Raw genomic sequence first — 27,778 nt, forward strand, 5'->3', positions numbered from 1 at the left:
CCCTATCTTTTGTATAAACATGGCCTTAAGGGTAAATGGGCAGAACAAAATTTTTCAAGGATTATTCCTGTTTTTTTTTCCTAAAAAAGTGTTGGAGTGTAAGAAAAGAGCAAGATCTTTTCCAAAGTATGAGCTTTGCTAATTACAGGGAGAGCTGCAGCTTAATGCAAACCACTGTGTACAATGGTGGAAAGTAATGCAAAAAACAAAAAAATTATGTGCCCATACATCAAAAGGCATAAGAATCTCAAAGGATGATTTATCATATCCCACTGTTTTCCTACAAAATAAAATGTATAAGGGGTTAATAATAGTCTTATTTTGAATGACAAACTTTAGAAATTCCTCATTCTCCTCCATTCCTTTCTCACACACATTTTTCATGTGCCAAAGGTAAACTTTTGAGAGTTGTAGAAAACATTGCTATTCTTGAGAGGCAGGGTTGTGGTGATTGATATTTTTACATTTTTATGTCTTTTGCATAAAAGATGACACCAACTGATATAAGTGACATAAAACTGTCAATTACAGAATTACAAAAATGTCATCAACTACATCAACTGTCTATGCTGCTTGGAAACAATGGATTTTATCCGTTATTTGGGTTGAAGTCCAAAGTAAAATTTTGTCTGTTGCATCCAAAGTCAGCTGAAAGGAGGTCCAGAGAACTGAGGCTTTAACTGTATTATAGTTTCATAAATTATCTGCTTGCAAATTTCACTGCAATGTTTAAATGAAAGCATACTGAAAAATCAAACTAAGAACAATGCTGAGCTTTTTAGAACTTTATTATTTTATACTATGTCTGCTCAGCACTAAGATAAATAATGTTTATTTGTTTACAAACAGAAAACTCCATGATACTTTTAAATAAGTACCGGAAATTAAGAATTAAGTGTTACAGTATTTACTGTAGTGATTAAGTTACTTGTGTTCAAGGAGTTGTTGCTTCAGAGAACAATAAGTAGAGAGATACACTGTCCATAACTAGGAAGTGAGATGCTCCATTTATTCACTGTACTGCAGAATATAAATATCTTTAATATGCGATGCCTTATCAGTATATGCCAATCATAATATTCTAATATTCTTGTGCTGCCTGAATTATTCCTTAACAGCTGTTGAATGCTGCAGTTGCAACTGCTCATATACATTCTCATGAGTCTTGTCACTTGGTTAATTATCAGATAGGCAAAGGGAAAATCCTATTCACATCAAACTTATATTTGGAAAAAAACAAATCTGCATGTTTTTGTTTACAACAGATATTAAGAACTGCTCATTCTGCATTTGTAAACTTAAGGAACTAAGATCTGCAACTAAGTAATCAGGATCAAACCATTCTTTTACAATGGACATTCTGAATATTAATAGAAAAATGAAACCTGTATGTGGTCATTAAAACTACCACACACCAAATGCTGACATACATAAAAGCATGGTGGGGGGGGGAGAAGAAAAGCAACAGAACAGCATTTCAGAGAACAAAACATGATGAGGGTTTAGGGATATTAACCATGTATCTTACTAGATTGGCAACTGAAATTTAACATCTACTTGGGCTTGTTTTGCTAAGGTCACTATTTCAGAAAGTTTCACAACCTGGAAGACAAAACAGAAATTACCATGAGATACTCTCTTTAGGAAAACGTGAGGTAACATATACTTAATTCTACATGCAATTCAAGAATGCAGGTGAACCTATATTAGTTGTAAGCCCACTTTTCAACAGAGCTCAATTTATTGCATGTAAGATAGCCATTAAGTTCTCCTTTTAGATAGGTACCTACACAGATTCAGTAAGGTAGCTGCATCAAAGAGATGAGCAAATTTGGACAGGTTAGGCCAATGGAAAGTGTATCTCAGGTGTATCAGGAATGTATGATATGTCTCTGGCCACGTGGCTTCTCTGTGGTTTTCTGAGACACGTATACACCCAGGGGATCTGTATAGGCTCAAGTTATATTTCTTATAATGAGAGATGCCTCTTTCAACATTATAGCATCCACCTGTTTTTCTTCTCTCTCCAAATCTCATTTCTATTCACTGTCTTATCCTCACTAGTTTCACTCTTCAGATATTTTCACGGTTCCACACAAATCATCCTGAAAGTCATGATGCTGTGGTTGACTTTCTGATCTATACCCCCCAAAAATCTAAAGATTGTGATGTTCTAATCTGTAACTGGTGAGTGGTCATCAGGGCATTGACACTTAAGAGTGATGCTCCAGCCCAGAACTAACTTTGGGAGCTTTATACAATTAAGATTAAGTAGTAAATATATACAAACCAGGCTTGAATGCATTTAGACAAATTCTATAGCAATCTGAATTTCTGTACTTAGAGTATAAAATTTTGTCCCTACAGTATAATTAATAATCAGTGTAACAACTTGTTGAGAGTACCCTGGGATAAGAACCAGCAGCAAAAATATATGAAAACATTTTTGCTCACCATTTTAGCAGCTTCATCCAAGTCATCACAGGCAAGTATTTTCAGACCACTGTCTGTTATTAAAGCTTTGGCATCATCAACTCGTGTACCTGCATAATTATATGGTTGTTTCAGGATTAAAATATTACTTCTCTCAATTTAATAATGTGCAATATTTGTACCACAGAGTGGTCTTTTTTGGAGCAGCTGCCACGCCATTCCTTCCTTCCCACTGATTTTTCCCATAATTTACCTCTAATAGGCCTCTAAGGGTTTAGGAGTTGACTCTAATGTCAAAGCTGTCAATTTCTGAATTAAAGTGCTTTATTATCATTCCAGCCTGGTTTCTTGGTACAGGCCAATAACCAACAGCTTGATTGAGCACAAAGCTCATACCTGTCTACAAATAGAAACAGGCTCAAGCATAGTGGATCAGCTGATAATCCCAATATATTAATCTTGGCTCAATATATCCTTCTTTGCTCTTCTGGCAAAAAGATATTGAATAAGACAATATGATACTATAGTAACAAAGGTATTTATAATACGGAACAATTTCCTGCATACCAGAACTGAGTGAGCCCATCCCCCACCCCACCCCACCCCACCCCACCCCACCCCGGTACATATATGAAATGCAAGTTATCTGAGAAAAACTGCTAGTAAATATAACCAAATCTCACTTGGCAATTGCTCTTTTCAAGCAAGGACATTGGGGGTGGGGTGAGGGTGGGGGTGGGGAGAAGTGTGATTCTGCATGTGGTAGAGAGCTAAAGCAATTGCTCTAGGTTCATATAGCTTTTTAACATGTGGATTTTATTTTTTAAATAGGTGTTAGGTTTTTTGTTTTTTACCATCAATGGATGAATGAAAAAAGCAAAGAGGCCACTCACTAGCATAGTTTTGGATACAGCCATATTTGGAACGCTCACCTTGTAACCGTACAACAATAGGTATTTTTAGATCCAAATCTTTTACTGCCATTATTATGCCTTGGGCAATCACATCACACCGCATAATGCCACCAAAAATATTTACTAGAATAGCCTGGACCTGTGTAAATAAGCAATACATATGACCATAAGTTGAAGAACTATTAAAAGTACAGATTTTTTAAGCTTTTCCGATTCATATGAAAATGATTTGTTCTAATCAATTTTTGGAACATAAGCAATTAAATGACTCTCTGTAAAACATCCACACTGGCAGGAGTGGGTCAATTTCTATATAATGGAGTAGACCTAAAAGATTCCACTTGATTCTTCTTTTATTTATCTGGCTCCTCCTCCTTAAAAGAAGGTGGCTGTCCAGTCTCAGGGAAGTTGGGGAGGGAGTCATTATCCTACAAGCCTTTTCTTCTGAGTTAGAGAGTAAATCTTACAATTATACATGAAATGCTAATTCCATATTCACATTTAGATGTGCATGCTCATCACAGTACTTAAACACATGAAAACACATTCAAAGACATAGCAAGCAATTATCAATCCCCAGGAAAACTCAACTAGGACCCAGACTAGCTCCATATACTTGCAAAAAGAAGCTAGTACTTTAATTATTGCCTCCTCACTGCTCCTAGAAATGGAAGACTGTAAATATTAGCTAGACATTTTCAACTTAAACAGCAACCTCTGGCGTATGCAACGAATACAGTGGTACCTCGGGTCACGAACGCTTCTGTTCACGACCAATTCGGGTCACGAACAGCTCCGTTCGCAAAATTTTGCTTCCATTCGCGAACGCTGGATCGGGTGACGAACAGATCTGCGGCCATTTTCCCTCCCGTGACATGTGGTCGTGGCTTCCTGTAGGGAGAGGGACTCTCCCTCCAAGCAATAATCGCCTCCCCACCCGCCTTCCTGTCGTCCACGCCAGAAGTCGTGTCGAGCAAGGTTAGCATTCTCTCTCTTCGTACTGTATTTTGTTTCATATTTTTGCGGTTTAAAAAAAAAAATACATATGGTTCAGAACGGATTAACCATAATTACATCGAATCTTATGGGAAAATTTGATTCGGGATGCGACCAAAATCGGGTCGCGACCAAATTCGGAGGGGTCAGAACGGATTAACCGTATTTACATTGAACCTTATGGGAAAATTTGATTCGGGTCGCGACCAATTCGGATTGCGACCAGAGTCACGGAACGAATTAAGTTCGTGAACCGAGGTACCACTGTACGCACTATAGGTAGGCAACTAGAAAATGAAGAAAGACATTTCTAAAATTCTGTTTTCACTTTGTCATTATGGGTTACTGAGTGTAGATTAATGAGAAAAAAAATGAATTTGAATGATTGTAGTATCAGGCTGCAACATAACAAAATTGGAAAAAGTGAAGGGGTTCTGAATACTTTCCAAATGCACTGTGTGTGTGTGTGTGTGTGTGTGTGTGTGTGTGTGTAGAGAGAGAGAGAGACGGAAAGAGAGAGAAAAATTGATATATCTGTTCAATCGTGTCTGATTCTCGGAGACTACCTGGACAAGTCCCTGCAGTTTTTTTGGCAAGGATTTTTGGAAGTGGTTTGCCACTGCCTCCTTCCTACGGCTGAGAGAAAGTGACTGGCCCAAGGTCACCCAGCTGGCTTTGTGCCTAGGTGGGACTAGAACTCACAGTCTCCCGGTTTCTAGCCTGGTGTCTTAACCACCAAACTGGCTCTCATACAGCTATATCTATATCTATAAATTATATTTATACACACACAGACACACACACATTGGTATATTCCTGGTTTCTAAGGCAGATAATTATCACACATTTGGCAACACTGAGAGATATTTAGAGAACTATAGCATTTAGCAATCTTAAAATGATGCCGTTGCAACTTTTTCAGGTAAGTATATTAAAATCATGCCCCATAGTGTTTAATAATATATTAACAGATTAAATGGGTGTCATTGTGCTATTACTGTGTTATAGTTGTTTGTTATTATTTATTCTTGTTCTGTTGGTTTTTAGTCTTGTGTTTGCTGTTCAGAGTCGTGATTGTGAGATGGGTGGCTATATAAATTGATATAACAAATAAATAGACACACACTAGATAATTTCCAATGCTAAAAAAACAGAAAGTATTGGATAATTACCCTGTGGCAACTAGTATAGCAATAGAGGATTTTTAAAAACCCTAAACTAAATGAACAGTAAAACCCAGAGTCCCTGGAAGAATAAAATGGCCTATCTGTTCTCCAAAATACAAAATACATTTTAATAAACGTGCAAAACAGGTGGTAGAATATAAAGGAAAAGCCACTCATATAATATTGTTTGCAACCTGTATTTCCACAGAAATACTTTTGTTTTGCATAATTGTGTGTATAAACTGCCACACAATACACATTTCTAGATTGTCTTCTGAGTAGAAAAGCAGATATAAATTGAAAGATTGTTTAAAATAATGAAAATCAGAATCCCTGAGAGCTGAGTAAAAGTTCAGTTGCTAATTGACTGCAATGCCAAAAAAGCTCTTGGAGAAACCCTCTTGAACTGTGACAACACATTAATGTGGGGCTGTAGCAGAAGGAAGTATTCCAGAAAATCAGGCAGCAGACTCTTAGGCAAAGCAACAGACCATGCTATTCACAAGGGCTCCTGTCCTGCAGAGAGAGATTCACGGGACTAATCACAGCATGTGGTAAGCATTTGGGTGATTTTATAGGATATGATGTGGAAGTATGGGCATCTATTTAGTTTTAGAAAGAGCAGGTAGCAGAGGCCACAACAAACCTATGAAAGCTAAGCAGATCTAGCTTTAGTCAGGCACTGAATGGGAAGCTGCCAGGGAACCAGATGTATTCATTATAATGTTCCATTATAGAAAATTGTAGAAAAAAGAAATTTACTTGCATTAACCAAAGGTCTTGGCAAAACAAGGACACAAAGAACCCTATTCAATATTCAAATTAAGCTTTCAACAATTAATAAACAGTAATATGATTTTTCTACAAAAGACTATAAGCCTGTGCATACTTATTAGTGAGAGAACATACTGAACGCTTTGAGGCTTGTTTCTGAATAAATGTATGTAAGATTGTGCTATTTATAATTATTCAATAGGTACCTTGACAGAAAAAGGTCCTTATTTATAATGCACATGGCATTTGGGTCTTTCAGCTCAGAAAGAGGTTTAAAGAAAAACAATAAGATAAATCAAGGATTCCAAATAGCAACTCTGATCATACCTTTTTATCTGAAGTTATAAGTTTAAAGGCCTGAGTTACTTGTTGCACTGTAGCACCACCTCCAACATCAAGAAAATTTGCTGGAGTGCCTCCATGAAGTTTAATTATATCCATTGTAGCCATTGCAAGACCAGCTCCATTCACTATGAGTGTGTGTGGTGGGGTGAGAGAAAGAAAGACAAGGGTGAAGATAAAATAAGAATCACAATGATCCAAAGTACCAGTGTTTTGAGCTTCTTATGTCAGACAAGGAAAACATACCCAGGCATCCAATGCTTCCATCTAATCCTATGTAACTGAGATCTGCCTTTGCTGCGTCCCTGTCTCTCTCATCTTCCTGGGTCCAGTCCTGCAGGTCGAAGATTTTCTGCTGACGATAAGCCGAATTGCTATCAAAATTTATCTTTGCGTCCATACACATCACTTGGAAGACAAACAAATTGTGTTTAGACCTCTTAGCACTAAAACCTAAACTTCTCCTAAAGAAATACGTTCTGGAAGTTAGGTGTGATGTCACAGTAGCTTTTTTTCACTAAATGCAGTTCTGCAATATGACAGAAAACTGCATTCTGTGTGACCTAATATATGAGTCAGTGTAACATGTCTGCCTTCCACATTGCAGGTACCTGTCCTTCTGAGTTTTTGTGTTTGTTTTTAACTTAAAAAAAAAACCAAAAACCAAAAACTGGGCAAACTGGTGGCAAGATTCCAACCACCCTCTTCCTTCACTATCCCATAATACTTCTGGGACCCAAGTAGGCTAACTTCCAAACGACTGAATTCAAAGAATCATGGGGTTAGAAGGGCACTAATTCAAGAAACTCTTCTGCTAGAGCATCACTGATTGATGGCCATCAATTCTGCGCTTTCCAATATCTATATCTAAGATCCATCACTTTCTGAGGCAGTCTGTTTCACCAACAAATAGCCTGTATTATCAGGTTATCCTCCTAAGGTTTAGTCCAGCAATGAGAATGGGGAGCCAGGGCATCTCTAGAGGACATCGGACTACACCCACTATCACTTTAATAAACATGGAATAAGGTGAGGGATGATTGAGGTTCAGCAACCTTTGGAGCTCAGAAGTTTACAAATTATAAGAGGAATTTTATCTAAATCCTCTCCATTTTTTTTTTTTTTGGTGGAGTTAACTGAACTCACTGGTTCCAGTCCTATTCTTTGAAGCAACAGAAAAGAAATTGGCTCCATCATCTGTGACAGCCTTCAATATTTGAAGATGGCTGTCATGTCACCTCTTCATTATCCTTTCTCCAGACTAAACATACCAACTCCTTCAACCTTTCCTCTTAGGATTTGGTCTCCAAGCACCTCATCACCTTCATCACCCTTCTCTGGATACATTCCAGTTTGTCAACATCCTTCTTAAACTGTGGTGCCCACAACTGAACACAGAATTCCAGATGAGGTCTGACCAAAGCAGAATAAAGTGATAAAATGACCATTACTTCTTGCCTGTTTAGCTGCTATATATGCTGTTAATCTATATTTAGTTTTGTGCTACAACTCTAGAAACTTTCTGCATTTTCTGCAGTCTCCCATCCTTATTGTTCTGCATCCTCTCTATTTCTTTATCCAAAACTGATATAGAATAGAACTATGTTGCATCTTATTACAAAGCTTAGACTTTATTCTGTATCATGTTTGATCTTACCATAGTTTGGATTTCCAGTGGGGACAATGGTGGCTTAGTTATTGTGAGAGGGGAGACAGCACTGCAGCTAGATCGCTGGCTAGCAGCAAGTGCTTGCTGCCCAAATTGCTCCAGATTAAGGAGGAAGCAAGAAATCAACCCATTTGGTCTCTGGGATGGCCATTTCTCGTAAACTAATCGCAGAAACGGAAGCTTCTGCGAATGGCTTGCGAGTGAGCAGCTGGGAGGCGGGGGATCCATCTTTGTTCACAGCTGTGGTACAGCCTAAATATGGACACTGGAGCCAGCCAAACCCCATTTCTAAATCACTTTGGAATGTAACTATTTTTCAACGTAAGAGAGACTTTCCTTTGCAACAGATAATGAAAGAACATCAAGAGAATTACTTATTTCTGGGACTATAACTTTAAAAGAAAAATTAAGTTTTATTGTAATTTGAACAATTTGCAAAAAGCTGGAAGATAAGGAGAATACAAAAACAGATATAAAAGTTACTTATGGTGAAAGGGGAAGATTTATTTGTTAAAAAGTTTAACTTTACGAAACTCCACCTGTATTAATTGGATTTGATTTTTCTATGGGAAGAAAAATTGTTTTTCTGTGGTATGCTTGATGATTGGCTGGATTTTTAAAATAGAGGATGACAGTAATTTGAGCCCTCTGTGTATTTTTTGCTGGCACATGCCTGCAATTACAGAGTGAAAGGCACCAGAGGGTGTGAACTGTCTGCTTACTTTCACTTATACAATATCTACGGCTGCTTGCTTTGTGGGGAAGGAAAAAAAATGGCTAGAAGAGGCCCTTTGGAGCAGCTGTTAGAAGATAAAATGACTTCTTTACTTGATTGGTTTACTCCAATCAATATTTGATGAATTAGGAGCTAAATTCAAGTCCCTTGAAAAAAAGATAGAGGAAAGATTTGATAAGATGGTTAATTTTAAAATGGAGGTGGAGACTGACTTGAATGTGGATCTGGAGTTTTAAAAAATGCTGGATTATGAATGTGGTATGAACACAGATGCTGTGGATTTGGAAATGGATTTAAAAATACCAAAGGATAAGAGTGATATGGAAAAGAATGCCAGAACAGATGTACAAATGAAACCAACTGATGTCACCATGATCAAAGGGGACATACAAATAATGGAAAAGAAGACTAACTTGGAAAGACTTTTTAGCTTGGATTTGCAAAAGGAATGCATTGAACCAGTGAGGCTGTTCCTGGGAAGAGACAAAGAAAGATTACTGGGGCTGCTTCTGGGAAAACACAAGGAGAGAAAAATGGGAATCACCTTGTGGAACACTATCTGAAAGGATTAAAGATTAAGCTTCTTAAAAGTAAAGAGAAGATTTACAAAGTGAACTTATTTGATTATGGTTAATATATATGTTGAGGTTTTTGGTAGTTATTAATGGGATTTTTTTGTGACCAGGATTGAATGACAAGGTTTTAAGGATCTGTGTATAAATGATAAATTGGATTATAAAATGGATTTATTTTTGACTAAGGTTAAAATAAGCTTGTTATTAAATATATGGAATTTTGTTCTTGTATATGATAACAACAGTAAGGTTTTTGTAGATACAAATGTAGAAGGACCTGACATACCTACACTGGAAGAATGGTTGGTGAAGTTAACAGAGTTGGCTGAGATGGTGAAATGATTTGAGAAAAAAAAAAAAAAAGTTGGCTTTGATTTGAGAAAAGACACTGTTTAATTTTACTGTTAATTGGAAACTTTTTTGGACTTTCTGCAGGAAATAGAAAAAAATCAAATTATGTTCTATGGATTTATTAGAGATAATATGGGTTTATAGTAATAATGAAAGTTATGTCGTAAACTTGGAGCAAGAGATTGATGTATACGATTACTTATATCTGTTGTGAGGAGGGTTGGAAGTCAATTTTTTTTTCTTCCATTTTCTTCATCTTTCTTTTCCTTTCTTTGTTTTTTCACACTTTTGACCTTGGTCATTCTTTTTTTCTAATTTTCCTTTCTTTTTCTTATTTTCTTCCTTTAATATTAATTTTTGTTAGTTTTTACTGTTTCCTTTTTAAAATTTAATAAAGTTATTTTAAAAAAAGATCTTACCATTGTTTGTTGAAGAAGTCATAGGTTGAGGCACATACAATGCTAAGCTATGGTTTACATTTAACAGCGGCTGCAGTAAATTGGTCCCAACACATTCTAGAAGACCGATGATACACAACATTTTACAAGAGAACTATTGTGTAGACTGAACAGCAATATGGATATAAAGCTTGCCCTTCCATCATACCATGATATACTGAGTAAGTTTTAATTGTTCATAATTTCCTTTTTAGTGAAACCAGAACTTGGATACTGAAACTTAAAATTTTTACATGTCACCATATCAAAGAAGGCCATGAGAAAGTACTTTACCAATCCCTGTTGAATCTTCAACCATTGGATTTATTTCTACCATAGTAGCATCGAATTTAATGAAGAGGTTGTATATCTTAATCATATTATCAGCTGCTTCATCTACCAAATTAATGGGAAATCCCATTTTCTGGGCTAGCTAAAAAAGAAAATAAAAAGAGAAGACAGTAACAAACCAAATACTGGATTATTTTACATTATATTACAAAGTGGCATCTGCAGTGAGGGGCCTCTGCTCCCCCCATGGATGAACCATATAGCCAAGATTCCCAGGTTACATTTTAAAAGTTTTGGAAAAGCCCTGTTGAAAGCAATACATTCATAGGTAAAACATGAATCCCTCCCCTCTGTAAATTTGCAGGGTGATCATCAGTGAACATCCAATCATTCCTCTTGGGAAAAACAAAATGAGAAATCCACTTCTGGTATAGTTGTGATTGAGCAGTTGCATATCTAACAAATGAAACAAAAATAAACTTTGTCTTTGTTTTTAACTCAATTCTTATATTTTAAAAATTGCAATTTTTATGAGTTTCTAAGTTCTGCCAATGCATGCAAATTCTCCATTATATATATGTTGAAAGCCTGTGAATTATGCTGGAGATGCAACTGCCAGTTAACATAGATGACAGTGAGATACACGGACTAAAGACCTGGTTCTCCAGCAGTTACTGAACTTATAAAAATGATGATGGCACTAAAAACGTTTAATTTATTGTTAAAATTCCTGTACTGCATTTCTGTGATGGAACAGGATATTACACAACAAAGCACAAATGCAAAACAAAACAGACACATACAATTGTATCAATATATTCTACATGGACAAATTACTATTATCTACACTGCAGGTTCCTTTCCCTAGAAACATTTCCTGGGCATCCATCTGATATATTTTTATCAGTTCAACAGGTTATACCACTTATGTTATACAGGTGCTGTCACTGAGGAAAGACTGTTCCCCAGTGACATTTCATTACCCTGATGGCTTGTTCTTTTTTAATGCCTTCTACAATATCAATTGGTTCCTTTGCGATTGCATCAGGATTCTCGGTAGCCACATCTTCAATATTGACACCTCCCTGAGAACTGCCAATGAGAACAGGCCCCTGAAAAGAAGAAACGTTTCAGCAAATTAGTACTGTATTAATACAGTTTAAAACCAGAAACTGTGTTCATACTCTGGTTAGGCTCTGGGTGGAACAGAGGCTTTCTCAGAGGCTTCTAGAAAACAGAGCTATATAATAATGGAGCCTGATTAGTAACTAACGAGTCTGAAAGCTTGTGACTAAGTGAAAGATAAATCATCAATAAAAGAAGTTTATTAATATAATGTGATAGACATATAATTTTAAGTTTTGAAAACTTAAAACTTAGCCTTCTTTGTTATTACATCAAAATCCCTGTAACAGAAACCCTGTATGAAAAAATACATCATTTTTGGATTTCTTTATATAAGTAGACTATCAAAGACAGTAACAGTCTGGTATCACCTTGTGGCACAGTACATTAAGGTAAGAATTCCAAGCAGCTTTCAGAGTTTTCATTTTATGCAAAAATGTTTTAATCCAAGCCAGAGGACAATGTAATACTTTCTATCCACATTTTCCCAAATGCCCAGCCAGCCCTCAAATTCTTCACAAGCCATGACCCAATAGTGGCAAGCAAGCTATCATTTTTTTATATTAATTATAAAAAATAATATAAAACAGGGTAACCAGAGAGGGGGTGTCTGTTATTAAGGATGTATAATGATGGCATTATGCAAACAATGCTAATTTTATCATTTATGATCAATCTGCATAATGATATTCTATTGAGGACTGATGTTTCACATTCAATGCTGTGTGCTGTTCAAAAATAAGCATGCTATTTCATTACCAAATCTTATATTCCCACAAACTATATTGAACTGGCTTTGTATATGGTAACAACTGCCAGGACACTTTATGCTTTTCACTGGAAATCATATATAATTCCCTCTTTAAAGAATGGCAAATTATGTTGTGGGTATATTTGAATAACCTCATATTTGAAAAACAAATATAACAATGCAATTCAACTTGGAAACCATTCATAGATTATACATTATGAATGCATGGATTATGAATATGCACATAAGGGCTTCTACCACATCCAAAGTTTGGGTTTCTCTTAACATAAGGCTTTCATATCTAAGCTTTTTTGATTTGATAAAAGAGAGATTTCTTAAATTAGACAGATTTTTTTGTAATTTTTCACTTTGATTTATGATTCATGTTATACTGGCTGTTGTAGTTAATTACCACATTTTGATTTTAATAATGTTCTGAAGTTCTAAATTGATATCTAATACTTTTATCCAGCTTGATACATGATACTTTTTATATGCAGTAACTTTGGTATTTTTATTCAATAATATGTTTATGACTCCCTTTTCTATTTTTTCCTTACTTTCTTTTCTGTTTTACTTCTCAATTGCATTTTTAAATATCCACTAAAGTAAAATTTAAAAATAGATTAAAAAATACAATTATAACAAAACAAGGGCATGATATTTCCTTTTATTTCCCAACTGAAAAATTCCAAACTAATTCTTGAATACTGTACTTAAGAGGATACAAAGGGATGGCAAAGAACAGAGTTAGGTCAACAAGAGTTTTGCTATACATATTAAATATAGAACCTGTGAAAGACATTTAGTGTAAAATAGTATTTAACTTATTGGACTTTGCCCAAGGAGATCCAGATTCAAGTCTCCATTCCACCTGGAGCTCACTGAATGACACTGAGCCAGGCATTAATTCTAACTTATAGGGTTGCTATTCTCGGATAAAATTTGGGAAACTTCATGTAAACCATACTGAGCTCTTAGTGAAAAGATGCCTAGATAGATAGACAGACAGACAGACATTCAAAGTATTTCAGGGAAGCATCTGCTATCCTCTTCAGAGTAATCTCCAGAGTTTTCGCCAATTAAATATGTATAAATAAGGACCTATTTAAGAATCTTCTAAAGGCATCTGCAAGAAAGAAAAACACCCCAAAATGAAGTCCAGCTCTAATCATAACTTTACTTTAATAAGCACTTTTTCTATGACTAGGCATCTTATAGATTCATGACATACTTAATGTTACATATATGTAATTACATGCTGAACTGCATCATCCTATATTAAACATAAAAGAATGCTTGCCAGCTATCCCCTGCAAATGAGAATGGAAGTATCATATACTTGCTTCCTGTGACAAACTACCAGTAAGATGAGTTTTTCTGTCAAACAAGAACAATGTACTTCACAGATACACTTGCCTGAAATGACCGTTCCATGGTTATAGCAAAATAGTATTCTCTCCTGGGATATCTGCGTTCACAGATAAATACTTGATTGCATATCCTGCCCTTTTCCCCTGTTTGCTTTGTATACAGCTTTTTCCCAATCATTTTTGAGGATATCTCTCTTGCTTCTTCTGGACTAAAAAAAACAAAAACAAAAAACAAGCATTAAAGATAGAGGAAAATAGAAATATTATATTTTTAAAAATCTTATTCTACTATGTGTGGATGGAGAATGAGGCTGCTGGGGCTAGATGTAAACTTTAATTACTGGAGTTAAAGAGCCTCTTAAAACCAGTTACTGAAGGACATGAGTGGAAAAATCTGCTCAAGTTCCCTCTGTAGGCATTCCATAAGCATTATCTGGCCACATGGAAATCGAAAGGAGGACTAGATAGGCCAGATCCAGCATTGCTCTTCTTACAGCCACTGTTTCAAATAATAAACATTATTAGAATACTCATATTGAAATAATTCAAGCAAATGTCTGCATGTAGTATATTTGTAAGGTCTAAAGTGGTGTTCTTCCATTGGTTCAACTTACGAAAAGACTATTTTCACTCCTCCTTTAAGGCCACCTTCGAATGTTCCTTTTCCCCTGCCACCTGCTAGAACTTGTGCCTTTACAACAAGATCCTTTGCACCTGGAACAAAAAAGGGGTAGACAAGAGCTGTCTTAATTTAAACTTATGTTAAATATTGTATGACATCTTTTAATCTATGGCAATTATATATCTAACTTTGAAAATCAATGATAAAATAATGCATTCAAGGACAGAAACGCTTCTCTGCATAATGGAGAAAAAAAAATGAAACAAACTTTTTATTCTTGTAAAGTCTCCTTGGCGTCAAGCCAGAAAAACACACAGCTCAAGAAAGATTCTAATAAGATTGTAAACTATTTTCTCAATGCATAACTTTGCGGTTTGCTTTCTAGTTAAAACAGGCCAGAAGTGCACTAGGATAGCTGTTAGTGAAAGGAGATTACTATCGCAAATGCTTCTATAAGCAGTCAGCTGAGACCAAATATTTTATTTCTAGAGAAACTCAAAACAATAGCATGAGGTCATGGAATGTTTGAGCATTAAAAACCAAGAATAATTTAGCTGTTTTGTAATGAAAATAAGGTGTTAACAAAAAGATTCCTGCCTTTCCTTTTAATGTCATTCCCAATGATAAAGAAATAATTATTAGGGTTCACATTTGTATGAGTCTGCTTAATCATGAAATAGAGCAAAATAAAGTCCCTAAGCCTGAATTAATCAAACATGATTTCAGTCACTCTCTTTCAGTCCAACCCCTCACAGGGTTGATGTTGTGGGGAAAATAGGAGGCAGGAGTATGTTCACCACCTTGAGTTAAATATAAAAAAGGCAGGATAAAAAGCTAATAATAATACTAATAATACTAACAACAACAACACTTTAACTGGAAAGTAGCTCAATCATAAAGATTGTTAGGCAGAGATAGCTGCTACTCCAAAGCTGCAGTACTTTTTCCAATGAGTTTTTTCATCAGCTGAGTAGATAATAAAGGATAAAATATAAAAATTTTTAGTAGCATTTACCTGTTAATACCAATTAGTTCCAACTGGAAGACCTATTTTTTGACATTTACAATAGTTTCCTTCCAACATTTACTAGAATAGTTAAGCAATGGTTTCTAATCTCATAGCTCATATGGATAGACTCTGGAGTGAGGGTTAAAATAAATACATATTTTTAAAATGGCCAAAATCTCATATGATTTTGGTATTCTTATCTGAAGAATGAGAACAAGGTATTACATGAAAAAATAATTTTATTGCATATATTCTCTTTAGTCATATACCTATTTGTTTTGCAATGTTGTAAGCTTCCTCTGGTGTCTTTGCAACCAATCCATATGGAACAGAAATGCCAGCATCTTTCAATAATTGCATACTCAGGTACTCATGCAGTGATAAGTTCCTTCGCTGCTGAACTTGAAATACATATCTGTTAAATAAACCTGGGTTTCCACCTAGAACCTATAGAAATTAGAACATAACTTTCAATTGAACAAAATTTTAAATAATCATTTAGCATTATTCCTTCAAACAAGCAGCCTGACCATTGCAGAAATGTATAACTACCAACTGAACCAAAAACCTCTGGTCCCTAGAGATCCACAGGCTGAAATGGAAGCTGTTTCCCCAACTACAGGTAGTCCTTGATTTATGACCATTTGTTTAGCAACCATTTGAAGTTACGACAGCGCTGAAAAAAGTGACTTATGACTGGTTCTCCCACTTACGACCATCCCAGTGTCCCCGCAGTCACATGATCAAAATTCAGGCACTTGGCAACCAGCATATATTTATGACAGTTGCAGTGTCCAAGGGTCACTTGATCGCCATTTGCGACCTGCCCAGATGGCTTCCGACAAGCAAAATCAATGGGGAACCACATGATTTACTTAACGACTGCTGCAAAAAAAGTCATAAAATTGGGTGTGGTCACATGATGCCTCGCTTAACGATGAACTTTCCTGTCCCTATTGTGGTCATAAGTTGAGGACTACCTGTATAACATTTCCAGTACAGAAGGCTCCATAAAAACAAAAGTTACTGAATCTATGATTACACACTACCATGGTTTTAAGAAAGGTTGGAGTTGACTTTGATCTTTTAGTCTCTGAAATTTGGAGTTTTCTTCTGCTTCAGTTTTCACAAAGCCTCTTATCTCTTTCCAGAGTTTCTCAGTTTCTTTTTGTATAAATTATGTATATTGAATCTACTGGATTAAATGGATTACAGATATGTGTGAGCCATCATTATTTGAATTAAGAGGTTTTTTTGAGAAAGGCCCAAAGAAGCAATATGATCAGTTTGTTTGTATTTTGTTACTTTGTACATGAAAAATATGTAGGCATTTTTTTTTCTTTTCCATATATTTCAGTGTTATTTTGTTAAGGGAGTCTATGTATGGGCATGTGTGTATATATACATTCACATGTAGTAATTCTAATTAGTTTGATGCAATGAAAAATAAAATATTTCACCTTTATTGAAAAAGTAGTAACAATTTCCATGAATGTACAGGTAGTCCCCGGCTTAAGAACGCCCAGGTTACAGATGACCCATAGTTAAGTATGGAGCTTACTGTAGCAAAAATTGAGTTAAATACACAATGATTCGAGTTAAATACACAATGGTTCGAGTTCATTACATGATACTACTTATTCATTATTACATAATAATATTGTTCCAGCTTACATACAAATCCAACTTAAGGACAGACCTTTGGAACAGAACTCATTCTTAAACTGGGGACTACCTGGTATTTGTTTTGAAATGTATCAATCTTCTGATTAAAACATTATTTTAAAAGCTTTAAAGTGAGGCTTCGGGGTGAGGTTCTATGACGGACTAGATGCCTCCGAAGTAGCAGAGACAGCGCAGCAATAGTGAACAGCAGCAAGTGGTGATTTCTGGCTGGTGAAAGTCTTTCCAGATAAAAGAGAGGCCAAGATATTGCCCACCTGTGCTCCAAACAGCTGTTCCTTGTAAGGAGACTGCAGGATGGAAGTCTTGCAGTCTTCTCATGAGTAGAGCAGCTGGGAGTCAAGGGAGAAACATCTCACTCGCAATGTGCAGCCTTTCAAAGGACACTTAAGTTTGACCAACCCCCACTTTCTTAATCACTTCAGGTTATAATCAATTTATAGCTCAAAAGGTCTTTGAAAACAGCAGGACAAAGAAAACTTCTCAGTGAACCAGCCTTCCTTCTGGATTACAAATAGTAAAGCAAAGAGGAAAAAAACTTTTAAAAGACTTTAAAATAACAGTAAAGAGCTTAATCAAGATTTTGACTAAGAAAGTTATAAATGGATAAAAGGGACAGTATAAATCTGAAAGATAAATATTTTGGTGAAACTGCTTTTGGCACTACTTGGAATTAATTAAATAAACAGACTAGACTTTCCTGGGAATGTTGATTGACAACAAATGGAAAAGATAATTGGTGTAAATTACAAAATAAGGAAATAAGTGTAATATGAGATGAATTATGTCATCTAAACTACAGAAAGATAGATTGGACTAAAGTCTTAAGGGTATAGAAAAGGCAAAAGAGGAAAATAAAAAGAGAAGCCTACTTTTACCTTCATCTTTATAACTGGCTTACTTTTACTTTTGGATTATAAATAAAAGAAATGATGACCACCCAAAAAGCTGTAAAGCAAGGTGAGGGAAGGAGAGGTTAGAGCAACTGGCAAAAAAAGGAATTACCTCAGAAATATTATGAAACATATTAGAAGAAATGGGAAAGTAGGTATCTGAATCTGTCAAATCTGTCAAAAGTGAGTTGGTTGCTTTTGAAGGGAGAATGGAAGAAAAATTTGTAAAGATGAAAGAGGAGATGAAAGAAGAAGTTACGAAAAAAATGAAGAATCTATAGGGCATCTTACAGGAGGTTAAACAAATTAATGACAAAGTGGAAATTTTAGAAAGTAAAACAGAAATAATAAACAGAGAGATGGAAAAGGACTTAGACAATTTGGCATTACTGGAATTGAGAAAAAAAGAATTCTGCCTGAGATTTAGAGCAGTTCTAGAGGATCCTGGAGAAGATACTAGAGAAAAGATTGTTCAATCTCTAATAAAATTTTTGATGAGGGAGTATTTAAACAGCATAATAGTAAACTCAAGAGAGAGAGAGAGAGAGAGAGAGAGAGAGAGAGAGAGAGAGAGAAAGATAAAACACAGGCGATTTTAGATCAGATAAAAATGAAAGAAGAATTAAAGAAATTCCCAACAAAGAAAATGATTTCACAACAAATTAAATTTTTATAATGGCAGCTGTCTGTTAACAGTAAGATAAATGGAAGTAAAAATGAATTATGTAAAACAAAAGAATTTTTATTTGCAAATTAGCTAGGGAAATGGTTGGCATATAAATTAAAAGGAGAAAAAATGATATTAAAATTACAAGATGGAAATACTCTAACAGATAATCTAAAGATGCAAAAAATATTCCATCAATGCCACTCTAAATTATATAAAACAGAAGAAATTTCCCTGGCAAAGGTTGATGAATATTTAAAGAAACAAAATTACAATACAGAAAAACAGAAACAATTATTGAATGGACCCATTACAATAAGGGAAGTTTGTGAAGCTATAAAAAAGGTTCAAATAGGGAAAGTGCCCAGACCAGATGGTTTACCAGCCTTTTATAATAAACATTTTGAAGATGAATTATTACAACTGTGTTAACTGCACTAGCATTGTTCCCTATTCCTCTTATCAACCAGAACACTGATAAAGTAATTACAAACATTTCTAAGATCTCCTGGAATCCAACTGGATGCCTTTTTACAAAGACCATTCTAATTGTCCCTAGAGAAGTCAGGTATAATTCAGTCCTAATCAGATGGTGTTTATCTATGGCAGCTTACTGACAAAATATTCAAAAAGCTTACAGAACCATTTGAAATCTCAGGCTACCAGATGTTGTGTTATGTTTCCCAGGTATAGGAACTGACCCAGCATCTAGGAGGCAAGATTGAGATGGTTCTCTTAAGGGCAGAGATTCATGAAACTGGAGGGTTAAGACTGAAAGAAGGCCTAACTCCCACTGAACATCCAGAATAGGACCCCTTTTAAATGTATCAAAAGGTAGAGTGTTTAATAGGTAAGGCATTAGCCAAGATACAGCTTGAATGTAGTAGAGAGGTTAAGTTAGACAGACTATTAGAACCACATGGCATCACTGTAGTACACAAACCAACTAAAGCCCTCTAAAACATCTTAAGTAAACCAAAAAATCCAGTAGCTCAAGAAGGAAAAACAGGAGTTATCTACAACATAAAGTGTAAAGACTGTAACAGCCACTGTGGGACAGACAGGCAGAAGACTAGCAGAGTGCATGAACAATAACTAGCAGTCAGAAGACAGAATGAAAACTCCTTAATCTCACAACACATGGACAATCTTAACCACAGAACTGGGAAACTGTGAGGATCCTAGACCCAGCTAAATCCAAAAACGCTAGGGAATTCCTAGAAGCTTGGCACCTGGCACATCAGCCATCAATAGACACACAGAAGTAAACCACATTTACAGACCATTCAAAAGAGATAATAAGAAAGCTAAGAAGGAAACAGAAAGACCAGAACACATCCTCTTTAGCGGCCTACACCCAGTTAAGCAGGGATTAACACCAGACAATCAAGCAGAAAACAATACTCTAATCAAGGAACTACCAAGGAGACAAACAATCAAGCAGAAAACAATACCCTAATCAAGGACCTACCAAGGAGAAAACCACACCTCCACCAACACTGGCAGGACAATCTACTGTATATAAACGGAGCAAACCCCCACACTCACTAACACTGATAATGGGAAGTTAGAAGTCAGACAGGAAACAAATCGTTTAGCAGATATGTGTTTTTTCCCCACATTATCATGTTTATTTAGTTCCATTCCTTACGATCCCCCACAAAAGTATCAACTTTTATGTCATCACCCTGTTATCAACTTCTGTAGCAATTTTCATTTATTCTGCTATTTGTTTCTTAACAATTCAAAAGCGGAGATTCATTTCTGTTAAAATATAAGCACTTCAAATACAACCACATTTAAAAATAACTACTTAAACAAAACCTTTAAGAGCAAATACCACCACTCTTTAAATATCTGTGAATATCTTGCAATAATACTACCCAAAGAGAGCCAGTTTGGTGTACTGGTTAAGGCCTCAGGCTAGAAATCGGGAGACCATGAGTTCTAGTCCCGCCTAGGCACAAAGCCAGCTGGGTGACCTTGGGCCAGTCCCTCTCTCTCAGCCCTGGGAAGGAGGCAAGGGCAAACCACTTCTGAAAACCTTGCCCAGAAAATCACAGGATTTGTCTAGGCAGTCACCAGGAGTCAACACTGACTCAAAGGCAGCCCCCCCCCCCCAAATACTATCCAAGCAAAAACATGCAGCAACTGCCTATAAACAAAGGTCAGGGTAAAGACACACATACATCTTAAACCCCAAATGCATAAGGCTCGACATAACTGTAAACTAAACAGAGCAAATGCCACAATGGAGGTCATTCTTCATACAAGCTTTCCAAATAAATCTGTGGTGCATGCTGCACCCTCAAGATGGCATATATACTAGATTTTAATTGATAAGCAGTATCAAGTATTATATCTGATAGCCAGATTCTGTAGAAGGTTTTGCTTGTCAGAGTAAATATGCTGCATCTGTCTTGGTAGCAAATGACAGGTCCTTCAGAACAAATTTGATATTTTTTAAGTTGTAAAAGTGACAATAGCCCTGTATATTGCACATTGCAATAATCGAATCTCAAGTTTACTAATTCAGAGCATATCCCTGTCCAGGAGCAGCTGTAGCTGGAAAGAGGCACTCTTTGTCCTGGAGATACATGTATAATGATGGCTACTGTATAGGAATAACTCCAGGTTATACAACTGCTCCCTCAGTGTACACTGCAACCCCGTCCAAAGCAGGCAAATTCCCAAATTAGAGAACTACCTAGCTTATTGGGATATAGCCTCAACATACTGGACTTCAACTAGCCTACCACTTTGTCCAGATATCAGTCCAGAGCAGAGTTTATCTTGAGTTGTATGATATAAAGAAACAGAATAGGGTATATTTAGCATAGTTTTGATTAAACATCACTCTGTTTCTTCTGATGATTGTTCCTGAAGGCTGCATAAAGATTTCAAACAGCATTTGGGACAGTATAGAATCCATAAAAGCTTGACTATCATATGACCAAGGTATAGCCACCCAATGGTCCCCCTCTGATCACAGCTCCATAAATAGAATTGGAACCATTGTAAAATAATGTCCCCAATTTCCAACCCAAAAAGCTGGTCTAGAATAATATTATGGTCAATAGAATCAAAAACCACTAAGAGGTCAAGGAGAATCAACAAGGTTTCATTCCTTGTACCTCTCTTCCTATATAGGTTATCCATTAGGTTCCACAACCACAACTGAAACCAGACCGAAACAGAACCAGATAATCTGTTTCTTCCAAGAGCATCTGCAGCTATATAGCCACCACCTTCCAAATTCCCTTCACCTGAAAGGAGATGAATTACTGTAACAGATGAATTACTGTTAAGACCCAAATGAACCAGAGTTAATTTTTTTATTTATACACCACTTACATTTAGCAACTTTTCAACCTTCAAGGATGAAGTTACCTCCCTTCCAACCCATCCAGTTAATCCCCTACAGCTTGATCAACTCAGCCATGATGGGTAGGAGTTGAATGGAGACACAGTCTAACACAAGCTTCTTGTCCATATTCTCAGACCTCAAGAACTGATAATTCAACATAATCAGACAAATCAGAACCTTGGACATGCATAAAATGCAACACTGAATATGAAGATGAGTAGTATCTTCTCTAAACTACACTGCAAATGAGTCATAACAGTTAACTATGTTTTAAACTTCTATTTTTAGAAATAGTTTTTAAAAGCTCAGAAACATAAGAAACAACTGTTAGGCAGCTATAGATGATGCAACAGTGGAAGGAAAGGAAACCTTCACTCCATTTATTGGCATGTGATAGGCATAGTAATATGCTCTAGTCTCTGCTTGATCATTTTTGTGCCATTTCTGCTATCTGTGCTCCAGCCATCTTCCATCCTACTTCATTTTCTGTAGATCTTTTGGGAATAAGTGGTTTTCCAGGATCTAAAGAATCAGCAGTCTTCTTTGTGCTACAGATTAAATTCCTCTCCACAACCTCACAGCCTATATTTGTACCATAGATCATACATCCATTTAGAAATACCGCTAGATTTCACTGAGTTAGTTTGAATGTGTTGAAAAAAGCTACAAACTCTCAAAGCCACATAAGTCTATCATTGGGAATATCCAGTCACCAAAATGTGGTACATATGCAAAATGAATGCAACCGAGTCTCTACAGTGGGCCCTGCTTATTTTTCATGATCAAGTAAACCCCTGTTGATCTTAAGCTAACTAAAGCCTTCAAAGACTCTAGAATGTAAGATGAGAATGTGAAGAACACTAACCTTTCTCCTATTTGAAGGAAAGGAAATAATTATACAAGGAAACAGAATACATGTAGACTCCGTCTTGATTCTGTACATTCTGTGGCTTCATTTGGGCTACTCTAACAAGAAAACATGAAATACAAAATATAAGTCCTCTATATGCTGTAGTAACTTTAAACTGAAACCATAGTGTTAGAGCAGTGTGTGACTGCTTGAAGAGACTGCATCACCCATAAGGAAGAGAGAGGGAGGTTCAGAATTTTTAAGAAATATTGTTTTCAGTTGGGTTATGAAAAATTAATCTTTTTATGTTAGATAAAAATAAGGGAAGGCAAAGCCCCTGACATCACCAGCATCCCTCCAATATTTGAGGCCAGGTTGACACTGTGACTTAATAATCACCCCCTTTTGGCTGTGTTCACACAACATAATGAATCACAAATTAACTAACCAGATTTTAACCTACTGTATTGTGCAACCTTAGCTGGTATAGTTAGTTTACAGATCACATGTTGTACAAATCCAAAAAATTAGGTTGAGAAAACCAGTTAGGTTAACCATGGGCGTGTTTTGTGAACACATCCTACAAGTTGCAGAAGGAGAAAAGCAGGTTAAGCCTCTTTTCCCTGTAAACATATGGCTCACATATATTTCCATTTTTTTGTAATAAATACCATTTTCTATAGTCAAGATCCTTTTAAACCTTGAATTTGTCTTCTAAAGTATTGGCTATACTTTGTAGTGCTGTGTCATCTACACATCTGATAAACAAACTTTTACACTATAAATCAACTACCTGCATGAATGGTGCCATACCCTTTTAACCTGCAGACCAGCCATTCAGTAATGTATAATCAGTTGGCTGACAGAAAGAGATGGACAGTTTCCCAATAGAAGTGGGATTGCCTCATTGCTGCTCCTTCTTCCCAATGCCTCTGCTCAACATGTGTTGCCCTGAGCAGAATCACTGAGAGGGAGGGAGAATTAAGCTTCTCTTCAGTCTTTCAATGACTCCAGTTAAAAGTTTTGATTTTTCCTAGTAGAAAATATGCAAGCAGATGGAGTTGAGGGAGGGGGCAGGTAAAGATGTGTGAATGGGATAGTTTTCAATATGACGGCTAAAATCATGAACTGAACTATTCTCTCAGCCTGGTAATTTATAAAATGTTGAACAGAACAGAGCCCAGGACAGATCCTGGGGACGTTCAATGTCAGACTTTTATTCAACCTGACAGCAATGAGAACACATTGAGTATGCCTTTTTTTCCCTTTCTTCCTCCTGGAAAACCCCTTCTTTTTCAAAAGGTGCCCTGTCTCTCATCCACATAACCATCTATCCTAAGTGCTCATACATAGGAAATGCAGAACCTTCCTAAAATGTTGTCACATCTTTATTAGGTTAGTTTTTAATGGCTAAAGCTCATCTCTAGTAACTTATTTTGCATTATTTCTTTTGTGAATATTTAAAATCATACCTCTCTAGGTAAATTAAATGTACATTCATTCTCTAAATTAAAGATTTAGATAACTTGTTTCATTTAAGCATTCTTCTTAGGTAATTTGTTTATTATAATGCATTTATTAAATTTGTATCCTCCCTTTCCTCCTAGAGGTCAAATAGGATGCAGAGAATTATTCTCATCAGCATTTTCCCCACAACAGCCTTGTAGGACAGGTTGAGTTGAGAGACAATGACTGGCCCCAAAGCTTTCACTGTGCTTCCATGGCTGGATGTGAACCTGGGTCTCCTCAGTTCTTGTTCAACATGTTAACAAATACCCAATTAAGACTTTTTCTTCTGCAAGATATCATAAACTGCACTGCACATAGAATAAATTGCCCTATTTTCAGCATTAGTGTCAGATATAAATCTGCAACTCAGAAACAATAACCAAAAAAGGAGAAACTGATGCCAAATGGAGATAAGCCATTAAAAACTAGCCTAATAAAGGCCAGGCCAAAAAACAAAAAAACATAGAAAAATGTCCTCTGAAATGTAGCCAATGCCAGAACACAGGTCATGCATACAAAGAAAACTTGTAGGATGCAGAAACAAAAAAGAGAAAAGTGAAGAGAGATACAGATTATATGCAGAAAATGATTTGTTGGAGAGGCTGTAAGACTTTTATTCAATTTGTACATCTAAACTATAACCTGACAGGGACTGTGAAAAACGTTGTATTTTTCTTTGCCTTTGTTTTGTATGATAGTTGCTGCTTTGGTTCTATATGTATTTATTCTCTGCTTCTATTTCTTAAACTTGACAATTACAGTAACTTCTAATTTTGCATAGCAGTGTAGTATGTACTGTAACTGTCACTGAAATTTTAAAATATCTTTGCATATTCAAGTTACCCAAATTTATTTATTTAGAAAACTTACATGGCTACCTATCTTACACATGACAATCCTAGGCAACTCACAGCAATAGTCCATAAAAACAATAAATAAATATAAACTCATAAAATCCCAAAAAGAATCATACTTCCCATGACAGCACCACAACTTCCCACCAACACTGTGTTTGCTGGGTTCACTTCCATCCTAGCCTAGTCAGGTGAACAGTCAGGTCTTCACAGCCCTCAAGAAAGCTAAGAAAGTAGAACACTCTGAATTTTAGGGGGAAGACTGATCCAAAGGGCTGGGGCAGCCTCAGAAAAGTCACACCTTCGAAGTCCCACCAGATGGCAACATTTAAAGGAAAGAAGCTGGAGCTGACATGGTGGGACAAGCAGATTCCCTCAGGGAAATGCTGTCCTGCAGATAACCTGGCCCCATGCCATTCAGGACTTTAAAAATGATAACCAGCACCTTGAATTGCACCTGGAAAGGAACTGGAAGCCAATGCAGCTCATGCAACAGTGGTGTGATATGAGCAAATCATGAAATATGTGCTGGACCAGTTGTAACTTCTGGGTGGTCTTTAAGGGCAGCCCCATGTAGAGCATGTCACAGTAATCAACAGAGAGGTGACTAAGGCATGAATGACTGTGAGCAAGGCCCTCCAGTCCAGGAAAGGGTGCAACTGGTGCACAAGATGAACTTGTGCAAAGGCCCCCGTAGCCACAGCTGGCACCTGCTCCTATTACTAAATACTGAACAAGTATTTCCCTTATGACAGATTTGTGAATGCTGACATTAGATACATAAGAGTGACCTACAGGTCCTTTGTGTTACCCTGGGGTTTTTTGTGACCTCATGAAGTAGTGTATGCTTTGCTTTGGGTGACTCTTGCTGGATGACCACCCCTAGAAAGTGTATAGTGTTGCATTTTCTTCATTTGTACAGTATCTGCCTGATTGTGGACTGATGGAGGCCAAAATCTTTAGCAAGAGTTTGACAGTTCTTTCCAGCTTCCTGAGCATCAACATGAAATCTGCCTGCATCTCTTTTGACTGGGGCAAGATTCAATTCTACAAACCTAGGAAGAGCAGACTCCAATGGCGGCAACCAATGTGCATGTTTGTTTTATAGAGGAGAAGCCCTTAAGCTCTGATTGCCATCTCACTCATTGAAACATGATTCAATGTGTCCTTAAGATAGCCAATTATTCTAAGGCTTCACATAATACTTTTCCCAACAAAGACAGTGAATGTTGGCTTAGCATGTTCAGCAAAGACACTGTACATTGTTGCATGAAGTTTAACAAGAATCTCTATCTATTAATAGGACCTAGATGAAGCTCTGATCACATTGCAAGTCACAGTACTGCAGGAATATGAATAGTACTAAACGGGCACAAACTTTATCTCAGGGCTGTATGCTTAAAAAAAAAAGAATACTTAAGTGCAAGTTCCACATGCAGATTCTTTCCCCCCAACTATCAATACAGAATGACAGTCAACAGCACAGGAGGATGTTATCACACAGGTGGTAGAAGAGGCTGCTGCTATCAATGCCTTGTTTCTTCTCTTCCTAAGTCAGCACATGAAATTTCAGTTCTTGTGCAACTCTTACTGTAGCTGTTCCACTTGTAAATGAGCAAAAACTGCATCCAGAATACATAAAGCCAACTTTGGATACTGTATCTTGGTTTTCCCTTTATGACTCCTGAGGCATACTGAAAGAGCACACTGTCATGATCTGAGTGACCTTGTTTTAGGCCAAGTGACCCCAACTCTCCTCACTATCCTTCAGGCTGAGACTCAAGTCCGAACTCTCCTTGACAGGATCCCCCCCCCCCGCATTTCGGCCAGCCCTCTCTGTTGCATCTGCACCCGCTCCTCCCCCCCGATGTGGAAAACCGCCGAAAGGTGCTGAAATAAGCCAGCACGGCGGCCAGTGAGCCCGAACAGGAGCGGATGCAGGTGGGAAGAATGGCCGGAGCCGCGGTTGCTCTCCATCTGCGCTCCTGCCCTGCAAAGGAGGGGAGGCAAGACGGGGGCGGCGAGGAGACACCTGACCCCCTCGGGGCGCCTCGGCTGAAGGGTGGCTCCTGTAGCTGGACTCCAAGCAGGTGGCGGGAGGGTGGGAAGGACGTCCCCGTCCCCCTTCCCTCCCAGAGGCCGCCTGCCCCCTCGCTCACCTTGGCAGCGGCGCCGAAGCCCGCATGGCTGCTGCCCCCTTGGCACCCGCTCAGCTGCCTGGCGGCCGCGGTGGCCACCCGTGTACAGATCATGGAGGCGGCCATGATCAACCTCCTTCCTGCGGGGCCCCTCCGCTCCCGAGAACCACCCCGCCCGTCCGGCGCTTGCGCAGAAAAACCGGAACTGACCCGCAGGCCGCCCGGCGTCTTGGAGGGTTTACCTTTCTTCCCT

General features: G+C 37.2%; 1 protein-coding gene across 2 annotated transcripts; it reads right to left on the reverse strand.

Moving 5' to 3' along the window:
• Positions 1–772: 772 nt before the first annotated feature.
• SUCLA2 (succinate-CoA ligase ADP-forming subunit beta) lies at positions 773–27,704 on the reverse strand. Of its 2 annotated transcripts, XM_088133256.1 has the most exons (12): positions 27,547–27,673; positions 23,040–23,140; positions 15,834–16,011; positions 14,548–14,647; positions 13,980–14,142; positions 11,668–11,796; positions 10,688–10,826; positions 6,872–7,033; positions 6,611–6,753; positions 3,366–3,486; positions 2,455–2,543; positions 773–1,602 (listed from the first exon to the last, which is right to left on the reverse strand). In XM_088133256.1, exons 2-12 carry the CDS (start codon positions 23,115–23,117, stop codon positions 1,528–1,530), a joined length of 1,377 nt encoding a protein of 458 aa, XP_087989382.1. In that variant the 5' UTR covers positions 23,118–23,140; positions 27,547–27,673; the 3' UTR covers positions 773–1,527. The 2 variants fall into 2 exon arrangements, with proteins under 2 accessions (XP_087989382.1, XP_015744019.2); XM_015888533.3 differs by lacking the exon at positions 23,040–23,140 and having other exon boundaries at positions 27,547–27,704.
• Between the last annotated feature and the right edge of the window lie 74 nt (positions 27,705–27,778).

Source organism: Python bivittatus, unplaced genomic scaffold (assembly GCF_059951505.1).
Source record: "Python bivittatus isolate LINGU-HERP-01145 unplaced genomic scaffold, Pbiv_v1 ctg000020_np1212, whole genome shotgun sequence".
NCBI lineage: Eukaryota > Metazoa > Chordata > Lepidosauria > Squamata > Pythonidae > Python > Python bivittatus.